Raw genomic sequence first — 18,373 nt, 5'->3', positions numbered from 1 at the left:
AGGGTACCTGTGTAAAGTAGTGGTGGTGACGAGTGGTGATGGCGGCGACCATTGGTGGTGGTGGTGGCGTCGACTGGTGATGGCGGCGACCATTGGTCATGGCAGCAGCGTCGAGTGGTGTAGGTTGATATAGATGTAATAGATGTAAAGGTGGCTGGCTAAAGATATTTTAGAAGATAGAGTTTTAGGGTGTAAATTAATTCAGTAAGGGCAATTGAGTAATTTGTTATAACTCTTTCTAAAAGTAATTTCATTAAAAATAGAATGGTCATTTTCAATGTCCTTTATTTTAACTCTTTCCGAAAGTGGAAGGTTTAGAATTTTAATATAGTAGTATAGAAGTATAGATGATTAACTTTGAAAAAGAAAAGCATAAACCTATTTACAAAAAGCTGAAATTTAATATTATCTTAAATTTGCCAACTAACAGTACCTATGATTCAGATTTTTTAATTGAGAAAATGCCAAAGTAATGGTTGTTAACCAGTATATTGTATAAGCCACGATCATTTTCCTGTTGATTGAGACAAAACGTACAGGTCATTTTTTAATTTCAAATGTTGGTAATTCCCTTTTAAGTAGTTATAGCAGAAACAAAAAAAGCATTTGATCAGAACAAGGATGGAGAAAACATCAAAGATTGGTAGAAGATTTGAAGGCAAAGTCGCAATAATAACAGCATCAACACAAGGCATAGGTTTCGGCATTGCTCAACGCCTTGGCTTAGAAGGTGCATCTGTTGTCATCTCTTCTCGTAGACAGGTTAAATTTCTTTCCTCAGTTGCCGGTTTTCTTTTTGGTTTGTTTGTTTCCATCACTGGGTTGATGGTTTAGTGGTAAATAGAATTTATGTGTTTTTTTTTTTTTACTTTATTTATGTGAGTTTGTTTGTTTCTGAAAATAAACCGAGTTTAAAGAAGAGATCATTTTCTTTTAGAGAAACGTAGATGAGGCGGTTAAAAAGCTCAAGGAACTAGAGATTGAAGTGTTGGGATTGGTATGTCATGTTTCCAATGCGCAACAGAGAAAGAACCTCATTGAGCAGACAATTCAGGTAAAAATGAAATTTGACCCATATTCATACATTAAACTTTCAAGATTTAATGTTTTAGAATTAGGCAAAGTCGCAAAGAATTAATGTTTTAGGATTGGGGAAGAAGCAGACGTTGCTTTCCACCTGCGTTCAGAAGTTGATGTCTTAAAATTCACAAATTTAAGCAAAATGATGGTTGTAGTCTTGGATTTAAATCCTTACACTTGAAATATACTGGCAAATGTTCTTAACAATTCGCTTGAGATTAAAGAATGAAAGATGCATCCCATTTATTTGATGTGAAGAGATATGAAGTTGGTATGGATGATAGAAGAAACTGATGTAAACAAATTGACAAAAATTGACATTTCAATAGAATGAAAGGGTGTTCAAGTTTTATAGTTGTTATAATGTATGCAAGAATTTGCTGTTGACCTCATATTATGTGAGATTTTGAGTATTCATCTTGCATTTTAAGTTTTTTACTACCTGAAGTGTTCTGGTCAAAAACTCAGTATGCACATCTAATGAGACACAAAGTAAAAACGTTAAACGTGTTGAAAAGTTTTTGTCAAGTTAACAATGCAGTATTATGTGATCGAACTTTGTTGTTTATGGTTGCAGAAATATGGGAAAATAGATGTAGTAGTGTCAAATGCTGCTGCTATCCCCTCTGGTAATGCCATTCTCCAAACTCAAGAATTTGCCCTTGACAAGATATGGGAAATCAATGTTAAAAGCTCTATACTACTTCTTCAGGTAAATCATGTTTATAAAAGTAATCATCTTATCAATAAATTTTTACTTGACTATTTTTTCAATTTAGTTTCTCAAATTTTGAACAGGATGCATCCCCTTACCTAACCAAAGGTTCATCGATCGTTTTCATTTCTTCCACTAGTGCTTTCCAACCTCCAGCCGGCTTCTTGGCTATGTATGGCGTCACAAAGACAACTCTTCTTGGTCTCACAAAGGTATTACTGTTTTTGCAACCTCAATAATTGTTCATCTTTCTAATTTTGGTTTTATAGGCTCTTGCAGCCGAGTTGGCCCCACATACTCGTGTAAATTGTGTTGCTCCAGGGTTGGTCCCTACTCAGTTTACCGAATATATTACCAGCAATGAAACCATCGTAAGTGTCTATACAACTTTGAAATTATTAGTGTACAAAAAGATCAGTAGACTAAAACCCGTTTGAAATTATATTTATCTGATGCACCCATTGACTTTACTTTCATTTGTGTTACTAGAGAAAAGAATTTGAAAAACCGATATTAATGAAGAGGTTTGGGACAACAGAAGACATGGCCGCGGCAACTGCTTATTTGGCTTCTGATGACGCCTCGTATATAACTGGTGAGACCATTGTGGTTGGCGGAGGAGTACCTTCCAGGTTATAATTCGGCGAAAGTGAGATGTTGAAAAAGATGTCTAAACCATGTCTTGTAAGGGAATAACTTAACCATGGAGGTGGAAATATTGAATCAACTGAGAACAAAAAGAGCATTTCCAAGGGTATGCATCAAGGTTCAAGGTTTACATCATTTTGATGAAATGAAGTATTAATAATCCATCTCCAATGTACTAAATCGAAATATTAAACCAAATGATTATGTATATCCAAACATTTTTACTGTGCAACTTTTCACTTTTTTGGCGTTTGGGTTACCATAAATTTCTTTTTCCAACATGGGTCAACAACATTACAAACAATGGAAAAGATTTCATTTCTATTTCTCCTCCTTCATTTCCTTCTACTAAATACATCCTAATTGTATATTTAACTTACACGACACATTGCAACCAACATTTTTTTTCCCACTACAACAATATGTCATCTGCCATGTCATGATGCATTGTTTGTTACTTTTAAGAGAAAATTACATTTTTTATCTATATGAATTTCACATAATTTGCATTTTTTGTTCTTAAGGTGAAAAATAGGAAGAAAAAAAAAAAAAAAACCCTAAACTTGTTACTTTTTTCAGTTTTCATCATCGCGATAACGGTGTTAGTTTTTCTTAGTCAAGGTTTCCAACATTCGTTAATTTTTTGGTTCACTTTTCGTCCTTCCAATTTTTTTCACTTTCTTTTCATTTTGATAATTTCAAAACTGCCCAATGATATATAATCCGTATGTGAAAGTAGAGTAAGAAACAAACATGTATAAAAGTTGAATGAACCATATTGGTACTTGGGTTTATTTGACGTCTTTGGAAAGTATACACATAAACGGAGTAAGACAATTTTTGAAACTAAATATTGTTGTGATATGATTGTTGTGATTGTTTAGCTTATATAGATCCATATATGTATTGTTTGTGTGCAAGGTGAATATGTAAATGTGACATGACGATGTCATAGGTTACATGTGAAAGTCCTTGTACTATGTCCTCCTTCATATTCGTAAATGTATGCAAGTATATTTACTAAGTCTTTGCTTATATTTTAGTTGTTTACACTCTTATAGGTAGTTCCGGAAGAAGGAACTAGTGTTGTTGATTCGAAGAAAATGGAATTAGAGCTTGAAGTAACCGTTGGAAGTTCTTGAAGGTATTTAGGTCATCCTTGGATGGATGATAATCTTTTGGTGTAGATACCTAGTTGTCCCTCTCTTTTGGCTCACGGTGCATCTTGTTTTGGAGTCATGTTTCGGTAACATTTCTGTAATGCTCAAGTTGTAAAGTTTTTGGAAGTTGGTATTGTCGCATTGGGGCGATATTGTTGCCAAAACGGGTAAATGACCCGTTAGGGTTGATCTTGGATTTATGAAACAAACTATGTTGTATTTGTTTTTAAAATGTGTCTATGAAGTTGTTATAAATCTCTAGAAAGTGTCTTGCAGCTGTTGGTTCGAAATTTGATGGTTACAAGTTGTTCATGGTCGAAATGAGTTTTAGGGTTGTTGTCAGGTGGTCCACTGCGGCGCAGTGGGGGTGACTTTGCCCACTGCGGCGCAGTGGAATCCCACAAAAACAATTTTGGTTCTTCCCACTGCGGCGCAGTGGAAGATGTATCGAACCCACTGCGGCGCAGTGGGGCATGTTCCAGTTCTGGCCGAGGATATCCACTGCGGCACAGTGGGGAGTCCTCGACCCACTGCGGCGCAGTGGGGTGTAAAAAAAAAAAACTTTTTTTCTTATGTTTTCGGTTTATCGAGTCTGGTCCTTTCAAGTTGGTATCAGAGCCAAGGTTTAAGGGATTTAGGTATTCCCTCGCGTAGAGACTGCCTAGACCTTAAACCTTAGTTGAGATTCGACCTTAGGTATCCGAAATTTTATATGGGACCGAGGGATGTGTTTGATGATGCTAGTTTATCGACTTGTTAGTATTTGAGACATAATAAGAAGCCGGCCTTATTGTGGTTGGAATACTAACAGATTTATAAACTAACGGCATCAAACCTTGAACGGTTTTGTATAAGGTTATAGGGTTGGCTTTAGTTCGAGTGTGTAGAGATAGATTATGAAATTAAATTCGTTTGTTTAAATCTTATTATAGTATGGCCGATCAACACAACGATGAAAATGAGCACCATAGACAAAACGATGAAGAAGAGCCCACTTTTGATGCGGATAGCATGGATATCTCGGATCAAATCGGAAGGGCATTAGAAAAGTATACCCCTATCTTGTTGAAAAGGTTGAATTAAACCTTAGAAGGAGCAGTGAATAATCATATCGCTAAAATGATTAAAGAAGAAGTTGCAATTAATGTGCAACGGGAATTTGAGAAGTGTGATGCCAAAGATAAAGGCAAGAGAACGGAAGAGGAAAAGGAGGTTGAAGTGACGTGGGAAAGGGTGTACAAGAAAAAGTTCACCTTCCGAGATTTTAAAGTGTGCCACCCACCCGAGTATCATGGTGATCGGGATCCTATTGTTTGTACTCGGTGGATCTTGGAAATTGAAGGGGCGTTCCGTACTAGTCAATGCCCAGAACATTTGAAGGTGATATTTGCAGTAGGTATGCTTCGAAGCGGTGGGAAAAGGTGGTGGGATGGCTTGTTGGCTTTAAGAAGGGGGCCTTGGATAATGTGGAGGGGCCCAAGTTTAAAGAAATGTTCTTCAAAGAGTTCAGATCGGAAGCTGAAGTGACCAAGTTGAGAAGTGAATTTCTCAACGATTGTCAAGGCAATATGAGTTTGAATGATTTCCGAGCTCAATTCTTGGACAAGGCTCAATTTTGTCCAGAATTCCTTGAAAATGACCAATTGCTCAAAGAGCAATTTTATTTGAAGTTGAGGAAGAACATCTAGGAGAAAATTAGTTTGCGCCAAATGGAGTCCTTCTCCATGTTAGCGGATGTGGCCCAGGATCATGAGATAAAGATGACAAGAGTAGATGAAGGTGTTTTGAAAAGAAGGTATGAAGATGTAAATACTCCAAGCAAACGGCCTAGACAAGAGGGTAGTTCCGGGAACCACCCCAATAAAAGAAATGTTCCATTTTGTCGTCAATGCAAGAAGAATCATCCGGGGGTTTGTAGAGTGGCGGATAAGGGTTGTTACACTTTTGGGAAGCCGGGGCACACTAGTCAGGAATGTGGGTCTAAACCTCAAAGACCCCTTATATGCTTCAAATGCTTTGAGGAGGGTAATATGAGAAACTCATGCCCTAAGTTGATCGAGGAGGAGAGGCTAGAAGAGAGAAGGAAGGAGGCGGAGAGGAAGAACGCTCAAGTTCATGGAAACCCACGTGGAAGATCTTTTCAACTCATGGTGGAACAAGCAAGAGACACGGATGATGTTGTCACAAGTACATTTCTTGTATATAATGTGCCTATGCGAATTCTCTTTGATTCAGGGGCGAATAGATCATTTGTTGCAACTGGAGTAATTCATGTTATTCCCGTGTCTAAGTCATGTCTAGAAAATACCTTGCAAGTTGAGGTTGGTAACGGTAGGATGGAATTAGTGAAGGATGTGTATAAAGGGTGTGAAATCAAAATCTCTTCGAAACTCTTCCAAGCAAATTTAATTCCTTTTCCGATGGGAGAGTTTGATATAATCTTGGGTATGGATTGGTTGAGCTCATGTAATGCTAAAATCGCTTGTGATGAAAAAGCCGTATATTTAAAAACTTCCAAAGGTGAAGACTTGGTGGTTTATGGTGATAGAAAGGAGTGTTCTATACCCGTTTGTACTTTTGCTCGTGCCAAGCGTTATATGTCTCATGGTTGTCATGCTTATCTCACTCACATTGTGGAGGTTGAGAAGAAACCTCTATCTATCCAAGACATTCCTATTGTTAATGATTTCACCGATGTTTTTCCCGAAGACTTGCCGGGCATTCCTCCTGAACGGCAAGTTGAGTTTTCTATTGATCTTATTCCGGGGGCTTACCCAATTGCTAAGGCTCCTTACCGTTTGGCTCCAACAGAAATGCAAGAAATGATGAAACAACTTCAAGAGTTGTTAGACAAGGGCTTCATACGATCGAGTAACTCTCCTTGGGGTGCACCGGTATTATTTGTAAAGAAGAAGGATGGAAGTATGCGGATGTGTATCGACTATCGTGAGCTTAACAAGGTAACTGTAAAGAACAAGTATCCTTTGCCTACAATCGACGATTTATTCGATCAACTTCAAGGGGCTTCATATTTTTCAAAAATCGATCTTCGTTCGGGTTACCATCAACTCAAGGTACGTGAAGAGGATATTCCCAAAACCGCTTTCCATACTCGTTATGGTCATTTTGAGTTTGTTGTCATGCCTTTTGGTCTTACTAATGCTCCTGCGGCTTTCATGGACCTCATGAATCGTGTGTGTCGTCCCATGCTTGACAAGTCCGTGATTGTTTTTATCGATGATATTCTTATTTATTCCAAAAGTTCTTCCGATCACGAAGTTCATCTAAGGGAGGTGTTGGAAGCCCTTCGTAAAGAGAAGCTTTATGCCAAGTTCTCCAAGTGTGAATTTTGGTTACGGGAGGTGCAATTCCTTGGTCATGTGGTTAATAGTGAAGGAATTATGGTAGACCCGGCTAAGATTAATGCGGTGATGAAGTGGGAGCAACCCAAGAGTCCGTCGGAGATTAGGAGTTTTCTTGGTTTAGCGGGCTATTATCGTCGTTTCATTCAAGATTTCTCTAAAATAGCTTCTCCCTTGACCAAATTAACTCGCAAGAATATCAAGTTCGAATGGAAAGATGAACAAGAGATGGCTTTTCAACAACTTCGTGAAAGGCTTAGTCAAGCACCGGTTCTTATTTTGCCCGATGGTCTTGAAGAGATGGTGGTGTATTGCGATGCATCATCTAATGGCCTCGGTTGTGTTCTTATGCAACGAGGTAAAGTTATTGCTTATGCTTCTAGACAATTGAAAGAGCATGAAAAACAATATCTCACTCATGATTTGGAGTTAGCAGCGGTGGTTTTTGCTTTGAAAATTTGGCGCCATTACCTTTATGGAGTCAAGTTTACCATTTATACCGATCATAAAAACCTCAAGTATTTCTTTGAGCAAAGAGATCTCAACAATCGCCAATGAAGATGGCTAGATCTCTTGAAAGATTACGATTGCGAGATTTTGTATCATCCCGGGAAGGCTAATGTGGTAGCGGACGCTTTGAGTCGGAAGAGTTCTCATCATGCTCTAGTCGTTTCTCCTCTTTGGGTTTTGATCACTAACGATTTCTTGGATCAAATTAGAGAAGCTCAAGAGAAGGCTTTGCAACGGGATCCTAAAAGAGAAAGAATTCAAGGCCAATTGCAATATTTCACTAAGGATTCCCGTGGCCTTACTTTACGTTTTGGGAGGATTTGGATCCCATTCTCTTGTGAGTTGAAGCAAGTTCTCCTCGATGAGGCTCACGAATCCAAGTATTCCATTCAACCCGGTGCTACAAAGATGTATCATGATTTGAAAGTAGAATATTGGTGGCCCGGTATGAAACGTGTTGTGGTGAAGTATGTTGAGAAATGTTTGACTTGCGCACAAGTGAAGGTGGAGCATCAAAAGCCTTATGGTATGATGCAACCGTTGGAAATCCCCAAATGGAAGTGGGAGGAAATTACCATGGATTTCATCACTAAATTGCCTAAGATGCCTAGAAATCAATTCGATACGATTTGGGTAATAGTAGATAGATTGACCAAGAGTGCCTTATTTCTTCCTATCCATGAGACATCATCATCTGAAGTGTTGGCAAAGATCTACGTGAAATAGGTTGTAGCTAGACATGGAGTTCCTATCTCCATTGTTTCGGATAGAGACACTCGATTCACTTCTCACTTTTGGCGAAAATTCCACGATGATATGGGCACCAAACTCAAGCTTAGCACCGCCTATCACCCACAAACGGATGGTCAAAGTGAGAGAACCATCCAAACACTTGAAGACATGCTTCAGGCATGTATAATCGATTTTGGAGGCACTTGGGATCTTCACTTGCCTGTGGTAGAATTCTCATACAACAATAGCTACCATTCTAGTATTCAAATACCACCGTACGAGATGTTGTACGGAAGAAAGTGTCAATCTCCAATTTGTTGGGGAGAAGTAGGTCAAAGAGAAATAGGTGGTACGGAAGTAGTGTTGAAAACCATCGAAAAGATTGATGTGATCAAGGAAAGACTTAAAGCGGCTTAGGATCGGCAAAAGTCTTATGCGGATAAAAGGAGAAGACCGATTGAATTTCAAGTAGGTGATCGTGTTTTGTTGAAAGTTTCACCTTGGAAAGGCGTTCTACGATTTAGGAAGCGTGGAAAATTGAGTCCTCGTTTTATTGGCCCGTTCAGAATCTTGGCTAGAGTTGGCAAGGTGGCATACCGTTTGGAGTTACCAGATGAGATCTTGGGAATACATTCCACGTTTCATGTGTCTCATCTTAGGAAGTGCTTAGCCGACGAATCTACTTATGTACTTGTAAATGAAATTGAGGTCGATAATAAATTGAACTACATTGAAGAGCCGATTGCCATTGTGGAAGAGGAGCTTAGAAGGGTACAAAATAAAACGGTGAGAACCTATAAGATAATGTGGAAGCATGGTAGGATGTCCGATTGTACATGGGAATCCGAGCATGACGTCCTAGTTTACTATCCGTCTTTACATATGGCTTGGCTCACAAGGCCGTGATCCGTTCCTAGTGGGGGAGAGTTGTAACATCCCAAGATTTTAAGGTAAAAGAAATTAACCCCTTTATATAGTTTTGGCAATAAATTAATTTCCTAGTATTTTATTTTTGGATTTAGGGTTAATTTAGTTGGAACTTTAGCGGATAACGGGTAAAATACCCACAAAAAGGTGGGATGGGTCGTGGCATCTCCTCAAAGTGCCAACCATCCATATGACTTATGAGTCATATTCCACTTCTCTTCATCTCTACATCTTCATGCAATTCCATCTCTTCTCTTCAAAATCAAAAGCTTAATTCTTCCAATTCAAAAGAGAAATCATTGTATTAAACATCACCATCTTATAATCTCCATTCAAGAATCAAAAGTTAGGGTTGTGAGTTTTGGTGGTGGCCGAAAATTTGGAGAAAAGTGTTAGGAATTGTGAATTAAAAACCCTAAGTAATTGTCTTCCTTGTTGAGGCAAGGAATTTCCCCAAATTTAACTTTATCTTTTCTTTTGAAATTAGGGTTCATGGATGAACCAAATTGGGGGCTTTTACTAGAAATGATTTATGGTTAATTTTTCCCAATTCCTTATAATGTGTTTGATTATGAAATTGATAAGCTCTTGTGATAAATTGAAGTTATGAGAAAAAATGAATCTTTTTGCTAGTTATTGAGTTGTGAATGAAAATGGTAGGTTGAACTACCTAATGCTATAGTTAAAGATGAAAGTAACTCAATGACAAATGGGTTGGGTTTTGGGTTTAGGAAAGGCTAGTGATTGAGAAGGGTTAGGTTGAACTAGTCAAGTTGTGAATGTAAGCTTATGCATTTTATGATATGATTATAGGTTGAAGCTTGCTTGTGCTTGTCTATTTAGCGTTATTGTTTTGTTGCGGAGGAGGTGAGTATATTTGCATACCCTTATGTTTACGTTGGGTCAATTACCATGAGATGTGAATGTTCCAAGCATGGTAATTGATTTGGCATGAAGCCCATGTGGGGCATTGTTTATGAGGCCTAAGAACCTCCGGAGCCTAAGAATCCCGATAGTTGATGTGATATGAGGCCTAAGAACCTCCGGGGACTAAGAATCCCGATAGATATGATTGTTGTGATTGTTTAGCTTATATGGATCCATATATGTATTGTTTGTGTGCAAGGTGAATATGTAAATGTGACATGACGATGCCATAGGTTACATGTGAAAGTCCTTGTACTATGCCCTCCTTCGTATTCGTAAATTTATGCAAGTATATTTACTAAGCCTTTGCTTATATTTTAGTTGTTTACACTCTTATAGGTAGTCCCGGAAGAAGGAACTAGTGTTGTTGATTCGAAGAAAATTGAATTAGAGCTTGAAGTAACCGTTGGAAGTTCTTGAAGGTATTTAGGTCATCCTTGGATGGATGACAATCTTTTGGTGTAGCTACCTAGTTGTCCCTCTCCTTTGGCTCACGGTACATTTTGTTTTGGAGTCATGTTTCGGTAACAAATCTGTAAATGCTCAAGTTGTAAAGTTTTTGGAAGTTGGTATTGTCGCATTTGGGCGATATTGTTGCCAAAACAGGTAAATGACCCGTTAGGGTTGATCTTGGATTTATGAAACAAACTATGTTGTAATTGTGTTTAAAATGTGTCTATGAAGTTGTTATAAATCTCTAGAAAGTATCTTGCAGCTGTTGGTTCGAAATTTGATGGTTACAAGTTGTTCATGGTCGAAATGAGTTTTAGGCTTGCTGTCAGGTGGTCCACTGCGGCGCAGTGGGGGTGACTTTGCTCACTGCGGCGCAGTGGAATCCCACGGAAACAATTTTGGTTCTTCCCACTGCGGCGCAGTGGGAGATGTATCGAACCCACTGCGGCGCAGTGGGAGATGTATCGAACCCACTGCGGCGCAGTGGGGCATGTTCCAGTTCTGGCCGAGGATATCCACTGCGGCGCAGTGGGGAGTCCTCAACCCACTGCGGCGCAGTGGGGTGTAAAAAAAAAAAATTCTTATGTTTTCGGTTTATCGAGTCTGGTCCTTTTAAATATACATTTGTGTGATGTGGCGACGATGATAAGAGGCTAATCCAATTAAAAGTGCGGGCACATGACCTTTATGGTAAGAAAAATTTGGTACTCCGCAAAATTTAATGGATATTAATAAACTTTTTGCTTTACGATAAAAGATACATAAAAACATAACTTAACTCGTTAGTTTTTTTTGCTCTATTTTTAAACCCGAGTTAAAACATCAAACATGTAGTGTTTTAATATATTATGTAATGATGGTATAGAAAAGTCATCTTTATTGTATTGCTTCACCGGTAAGGAAATTAGTTATGCCCCAATATAACGTTCTTTAGATCCGCATTTGGCGATGACGGTAGCAACGTCGGTGGTGGTGGAGGTAAGAGATGGTTCTGGCAGCGAGCTTCAATAAGTGGCGGGTTTGGCGGTGTCGATGTGGTGAATGTACAAGCAATTGATGTAAAAGTGGTAGTATAGTTTTTTAAGGGTTGATGAATCAAATTATTTTATTAAAGATATTATATGTATATCATGTGGAGATGTTTAAATTAATAAAAAAATAATCGAGATACTATCGGCTACATTTTTTTTTAGAAAGGTGCTAGACTACAATCCGATGTGTCTTTCATGTGCATAAAATCTTAAAAAGTATATAATTCAAACAAAAACAGATCTCCTCAATTTTTTGAAGTAAAACTGTCATATATCTATGACAATCATTAGAAAACCCTTATTTTATATTGTTTGAAAGTATTAATTCAAGAAACGATGTATTTGAAATAGGATTTACTATGAGTTATCATCTCACCTCTATAGTTATTTGTGCTTTTTAGTGTATGAGTAACCTGAGAAATGATATTCGTACCACCGAAATTGATTCATTTACCACACTGTACAAGTATTACAGCACACTATACATTCAGTTAATGCATGGTTGTGGTAAATTAATCAATTTAGATGGTACTAATATCACTTCCCTTTTATAAATGAACACATTAGTAAATGGGATTATATATTTGTACCAATATTTTTGATTATTTTACCATACTTGTGCCGTGACTACTTGTACAGAATGTTGTTATACTTGTATATTATGGTAAAATTATTAAAATCAATGATACGATTATCAGCTTCCTTAGTAAATAGGCTGTAGGCGAGAGCTATTTTTTCATTAGCCTAAATGAATAACTTTTTGCTATACGGTATTCGTCGAACGTTAATCTTATAATTATCTCATCAGAAAACCAAATTCATAAAGTACTCATAATACTACTTATTGGTACATGGTCAAATAATATGAATGTTGACATGATTTATCTAATTTTATCATTATAACACTAATTATATCATTTCATTTCATGGGTTTTTTAATGGGTATATACCCTCAGAAAATATTGATCGAGACAAAGTAGGTCCCATATCTTTCCCAACAATCACTATTCCCAATGTGTGCACACCAAAATCGGCAAAACGAAAGTCTATTAATTTCACACTCTGTCCAAACTAAACAAAACAAAAACCATCTTGTTTTTCTGATTGATCAACAAACAAAGAAAAAAAAAAAACAAGAAATTAAGGAAAGAAAAGGAATGGAGAAAACATCATCAAAAATGATAGGAAGAAGATTTGAAGGGAAAGTAGCAATAGTAACAGCATCAACACAAGGCATAGGTTTTGCTATTGCTCTTCGTCTTGGCTTAGAAGGTGCTTCTGTTGTCATCTCTTCTCGCAGACAGGTTTCTTTTCTACTTTTATATATATATATATATATATATATATATATATATATATTGATTGGGTGGGTGCCAAACACCCTCTAAGCCCCTTACTAGTTATATATATATATATATATATTGTTGATTTTTGTAAAGAAAGTACCAAGCTTTTTATGTTTAGTTGACTTATAGGTATCTGTTTGACTTTGGATTTAGGATAACAAAAACTGATACTTATAGCTGAATTTAGTCGAGCCTTTGACTTTAATGTATGCGGCCTTTGACTTTGGATTTAGGATAACAAAAAATGATTAAGGAATCTTGGAGATGGGTTTAGTTAAATACCGGTTAGGACAAAGGTCTTTTTGGTGAAGCAAATGTAATTTGCGTATCAAATTTCTGGTTGGTTTGTATATAAGTGTTAATATGTGCAGCTGATTACGATATGAACTGTTAACGATAGAAATGGGCCAACAAGACGTTGTGGATGTTACATCAAAACTTAATGCAAGAAGAGTATATAAGTAGTGATAAACTAGAAACTAAAATAAAGCTTCCCACTTCTTTAAACATATGAGACGGGGAGAGTTCCGATGCAAAATTCCCATGTTCCCTATGGATCTGCACCTTTATCGGTCATAATTGATGTAAAATAATTTAAGCCTCAACAAACAAGTTACTTCTACTTGACCTCACTTTGACTTCACCTCAAACATTGCCGGCTGCAAAGTGGCTACAAAAGTTATTCACATAGCAGCCAACGAGACATTTCATCAAGTTTCCAAAACACTTTAGTTCATCAAAACTTTTTAGTTACTTACGAAGTTCCCCATGTATTAATTGTGCAGCCCACCGTTTACATATCTTGAATACCTCATGATCTGTTACTGCGATCCATTGTTTTATCAGCGAAGATTCAATGACGTATTTTTATTGAATCTCCTGTATGAGCCATCACCCTGTATCCACCTGTCTGGTTATTTCTGATTCTTGAATATACGATATCACACTATAAACCCCAGCAATATCAGTCATTTCTTCAATTTTTGGAACGTTTATGTGAGTGTTTGAATTATCTTTTTGTAGGGCTTATTGCCATATTGAAACTTAAAAATGCCAAAAGCTCATTTTTTCCGCTTTTGCCCTTGTTAACTTGAACTTATGTCTTTGAACATGAAATGAGCTCAAGTGGAGAATCTTATAACCCAGAAAAGTTTGAGCTTGTTGGCTTATTGAAATTTCAATAAACCGACAAGCTCTAAAAATAAGCTAATCCAAACACCTTTTAGATACAGGATTATAATGATGGTCCTGTGCTTTGAGTTTTCTTTATTTTATAGTGTAGTGATTTTGTTATTATCACTGGATGGTTTGATTTTATAATATATAGTTGTCAGGATCATAAGTTTCAGTAGCTTTAAAAGGGTTTATTTGTTCTAAACAGATAAGCAAAAATTTTCAAACCGATGAACAAATCAGAAACAAACGTGCTATTTTTAAGGATTTGTGTGCTTTTTCATTTGTTTTATGGGTGTAAAAAAGATACCTGTTACGCTTTGTACCTTAAGGACGCTATTTATTTGATCCTGAGCTATTTAAGTGATAGGTTATCAGTTGATAAACACTTACTGTAACTAGGTTTCTTTTGTATGTTCAATACTTAATTTATATATGTTTTGTTCACTCAAGTTATATTCGAGACAACTTAAAGCTCAGTTCTTCTGCCTGTTTATAACCAAAGTTTGTTATATTGATGTTTTTCTTTCTTAGTGTGTCAGTTTGCCTTTTATGTTTATTGAAGTTTGTATGAACTGAAGTTATCAAGTTGATGTTAAAGATGAAGTGATTTTTTTTCCAGAGAAATGTTGACGAGGCAGTTAAAAAGCTCCAAGAACAAGGAATTGAAGTCTTGGGGTTGGTATGTCATGTTTCTAATGCACAACAGAGGAAGAATCTTATTGACCAGACAATTCAAGTAAGCATATTTTAGAATTGTTATACATCACCGTTTAGTTATCAAATTAGGTTGTGAATGCTTGAATGTTATAATTTATCAGTACTGGTATGAAAACATGATGCAACTTGTATTACTAAATGATAAATAAGGGTGGTGCATCATAACTGCAAATTTGCTGCATCAAGTTAAAAAATTTGCTGCATCTTGTTTGTAAAATGAGTATAATTGAGTTTGATATATAATCAATGTATTGGAGTTTAAATATGTCAGATGGTATACCAGAGTGTTAGTTATGTACTAACTTTAAAAAAGCATCAGATCGAAATTTATCAAGCCTATCAAAAGGTGCATGATTGTTCTAAAGCGTATTTTTAGGCTGTATTAAAAATGATATCTCATTCATACCGACTCCATTTGCTGCAATTCAAAAGGCAGGTAACAAGAATGGCCAAAAGTCTGCAAGTTTCGTGTCTTACATTTTTAACGGATCAAGTTTCATATCGGTTATATGTAAGGTCAAAGATGGTGGCATGGAGGAAAGTAACACAAAAAGCTGAAACCCACAAAAATACAAGCTATAGCAAGACCGACCTCAAATTGAAAAGAACGAAACACTTGTTTTTATGGTGTATTTGTATTTATGAGAAAATCAATAACGGAAAAGTTACGCTCAAACAATGAAAATGGGTGTGTGTTATTTTAGCCCTTTAATATTAGTCATTGATCTAGATCCACTTACCCATTTGCTCAAAAGACTTCCTACACTTTTTGCACAACTAAGACTTTTCACATGAACTTGACCAATATGCCCAATGCTAGTTGCTGTATCAATTTTATTATATAGTTTAATCCTACTTTGTCTAATGATGCAGAAATATGGAAAAATTGATGTAGTTGTCTCAAATGCTGCTGCTAATCCCTCAGTTGATGCCATTCTCGAAACTAAGGAATCAGCCCTTGACAAGCTTTGGGAAATTAATGTTAAAACCTCTATACTGCTTCTTCAGGTAAATTATGTACATAGAAATGTTTGTCTAGGAAGTAGGGTCAAAAAGGGAATCTCTATTCTTTTACTATGAACAACCAGTGCACATACTCTTTGGCTTTCTATATCTCATCCATAGGTACCTTTTCAATTCTGAATTTGGAAAACAACATTTTTGATCTTATAAGTCAAACATTTTGGATATCTGTAATGTTTGTAAAATATCATACATTAAGTTGATAAGATAACAAGAATACTCTTGTGGAGAACTAAACATTTGGCGGTTTTGTAGAAATTAAGAGTGCTTTACCATTTTTACCTTTTGATGGCTAATGCTGGAAATTTGAGCAACAACTGTTGACCATCTCTTTTCACAACCTTAGGAAAGCATCTAATCAGTAAATATACTTTATAGTCTCAGCAGTCTTTCTTTTCTTCTCGTTTTTTGAACAGGATGCATCCCCTCACTTGTCGAAAGGTTCATCCATTGTTTTCATTTCCTCCATCAGTGCTTTCCAGCCGCCATCTGGCTTGGCTATGTACGGTGTCACAAAAACGGCTCTTCTTGGTCTTACAAAGGTAATAGTATTTATCCACTTAGTACTCTTCTGTAAAATCTTTTTTACTATCTGCCATTATTTAATGGGTACAACTAATATAGTAGTTACAGAATAAAATTAGCGGTACAAGTAACGAAATGCGCATAGTGCAACCAGACAATGCATATCTTAAAAAATCATGTAGGTGACTCAGATCAAACGTATTTCTATCACTAGTTGTTGCTAATTTGTTTTCTATTTTGTATGCAGGCTCTTGCAAATGAGTTGGCCCCACATACTCGTGTCAACTGTGTTGCTCCAGGGTTCGTACCTACACACTTTGCTGAATTCATTACCACCAATGCAGCCATGGTAAGTATCCTTATTTCGAATCTATAATGAGACATTAACTTTTTAAACCTCATATATCGCTTGTTGGCTACACACAATCCTCTGGCTTTACCAACAAGGAGTTAGCCTAGTGGTAAGGAAAACACTTAATGACCTTAAGGTCCCAGGTTCGATCCCCGCTTGGAACAAAAAGTAATTCCTTTAAGGTACCCGTTACCAATGAAGCCTAGACTCACATGTGAAGTTTAAATACGCGGGTTTGATCCTTTGGGTTGCCCAGATCATGTGGGGATTAGGATGGACTGATGGAGGTATTGTACCGGCATCATATGGCTCATACAGGGTGAGTCGATGGGTGTCCAATTGTGGTACCGGGGCTAGGGTTCCCTCCATTACCCTTTATTTTTCAATCCTCTGGCTTTGTAAAAAATATGAAAGAAAAACATGTGTGCTTTGCGCAAGTAAAGAATGTTGGATGTTAAAATGTCAAGTATGATGGCATTTTTTATGCACGTTTGATCATCTAGCAGATGTGCGAAGTATGTTTTAGTAATGACAAATTAGAATAATATCATCTGCTAAAAGCGCTAGCACGAGTAGTTTGCACTGATCAAAACATGGACATATGTTATTCTAAATAGGGTAAACGGGTAAATGAATGAGTTTTTTCAGTTGAGGTTACCCGAGAAGAGCGAGTCTGTTGACTCGGATGTATGCGCACCCTGGTAAGAAGAAGGGGGTGGGGGGTTCTTTTCACTTAAATGCACAGTGCCTAACTGGGGTATCCTTGTGGCCATTTTCGAAGTTACCCAGTCTGTTGACACCACGTTTCCTGACTTCAAGGTTACCCGGGTGGTGGTTATGTTATTCTAAGTAGGGTTCTTTCTATTTTAAATAACAACATAGACAGCTTACATTTTTATGTCTTAGTTGACCGTTGCATTTTTAAAAATTGTCCCCTTTTAACCATTTTGCACTATATGGGAAATGCTGTCGAGTTTTGTTATTATGTCGCTATTTACCTTGTAACCCCGGATACTGATATGAAGATTATCTCAACCTTAGCTGCATGGTGTTTTGAACAATCCAAACGAAAGTCAAACATCAGTCAATAGCAAACTCAAATTGTGTCACATCACCCAGGTGAGCTTAATAATGTCACGTCCTACCCAGTTCGACAACCCTTTCTGGTTATCTGGTTACAAAATGGTTAAAGGGGACAAACTTTTAAAGTACGTAGTTAACTAAGACAAAACTAAGTTGCATCATAGTAGAAAAATTGAAAACTAGGCTCTTAGTTTAGATTTTAAAAATCCATATTAGTAATGAGTTCAAAGAAGGATTATGCTTTGCAGAGAAATTGCAACTCTTTATTCATTGATATCTGACATATTTGATGAACAGAAAAAGGCCATTGAAGATCAGACACCACTAAAGAGGCTTGGAACGACAGAAGACATGGCTGCAGCCACTGCTTTCTTGGCTTCTGATGACGCGTCATATATAACAGGCGAGACTATCGTAGTTGCTGGAGGAGCGCCATCTAGGCTATAAATTCCTTAATCTTCCTGGTGTGCAGTTTACAATTCGAGAATCCTATGATTATAATCTTTATGAATATTGGCGACTTCAAAGTTTGGAAAATAAGCTTACGTGTAGTCAATGGGATGTTAATCTATATACTGATTTTATATTAATAATTCATTTCTGCTA

General features: G+C 36.9%; 2 protein-coding genes across 3 annotated transcripts; both read left to right on the top strand.

The window, feature by feature from the left end:
* Positions 1-523: 523 nt before the first annotated feature.
* Positions 524-2,675, top strand: LOC122582943 (tropinone reductase-like 3). Of its 2 annotated transcripts, XM_043755374.1 has the most exons (6): positions 524-762; positions 938-1,054; positions 1,658-1,792; positions 1,879-2,007; positions 2,065-2,166; positions 2,285-2,675. In XM_043755374.1, the coding sequence occupies exons 1-6, from the start codon at positions 622-624 to the stop codon at positions 2,432-2,434; spliced, it is 774 nt and encodes a 257-aa protein (XP_043611309.1). In that variant the 5' UTR covers positions 524-621; the 3' UTR covers positions 2,435-2,675. The 2 variants fall into 2 exon arrangements, with proteins under 2 accessions (XP_043611309.1, XP_043611310.1); XM_043755375.1 differs by lacking the exon at positions 938-1,054.
* Positions 2,676-12,535: 9,860 nt separating this feature from the next.
* LOC122581700 (tropinone reductase-like 3) lies at positions 12,536-18,373 on the top strand. The gene is made up of 6 exons (XM_043753955.1): positions 12,536-12,849; positions 14,687-14,803; positions 15,658-15,792; positions 16,224-16,349; positions 16,580-16,681; positions 18,065-18,373. Exons 1-6 carry the CDS (start codon positions 12,559-12,561, stop codon positions 18,212-18,214), a joined length of 921 nt encoding a protein of 306 aa, XP_043609890.1. The 5' UTR covers positions 12,536-12,558; the 3' UTR covers positions 18,215-18,373.

The sequence above is a fragment of the Erigeron canadensis genome, chromosome 9 (assembly GCF_010389155.1).
Source record: "Erigeron canadensis isolate Cc75 chromosome 9, C_canadensis_v1, whole genome shotgun sequence".
NCBI classification, from domain to species: domain Eukaryota; kingdom Viridiplantae; phylum Streptophyta; class Magnoliopsida; order Asterales; family Asteraceae; genus Erigeron; species Erigeron canadensis.
This window is presented reverse-complemented; position numbering and strand designations above follow the sequence as displayed.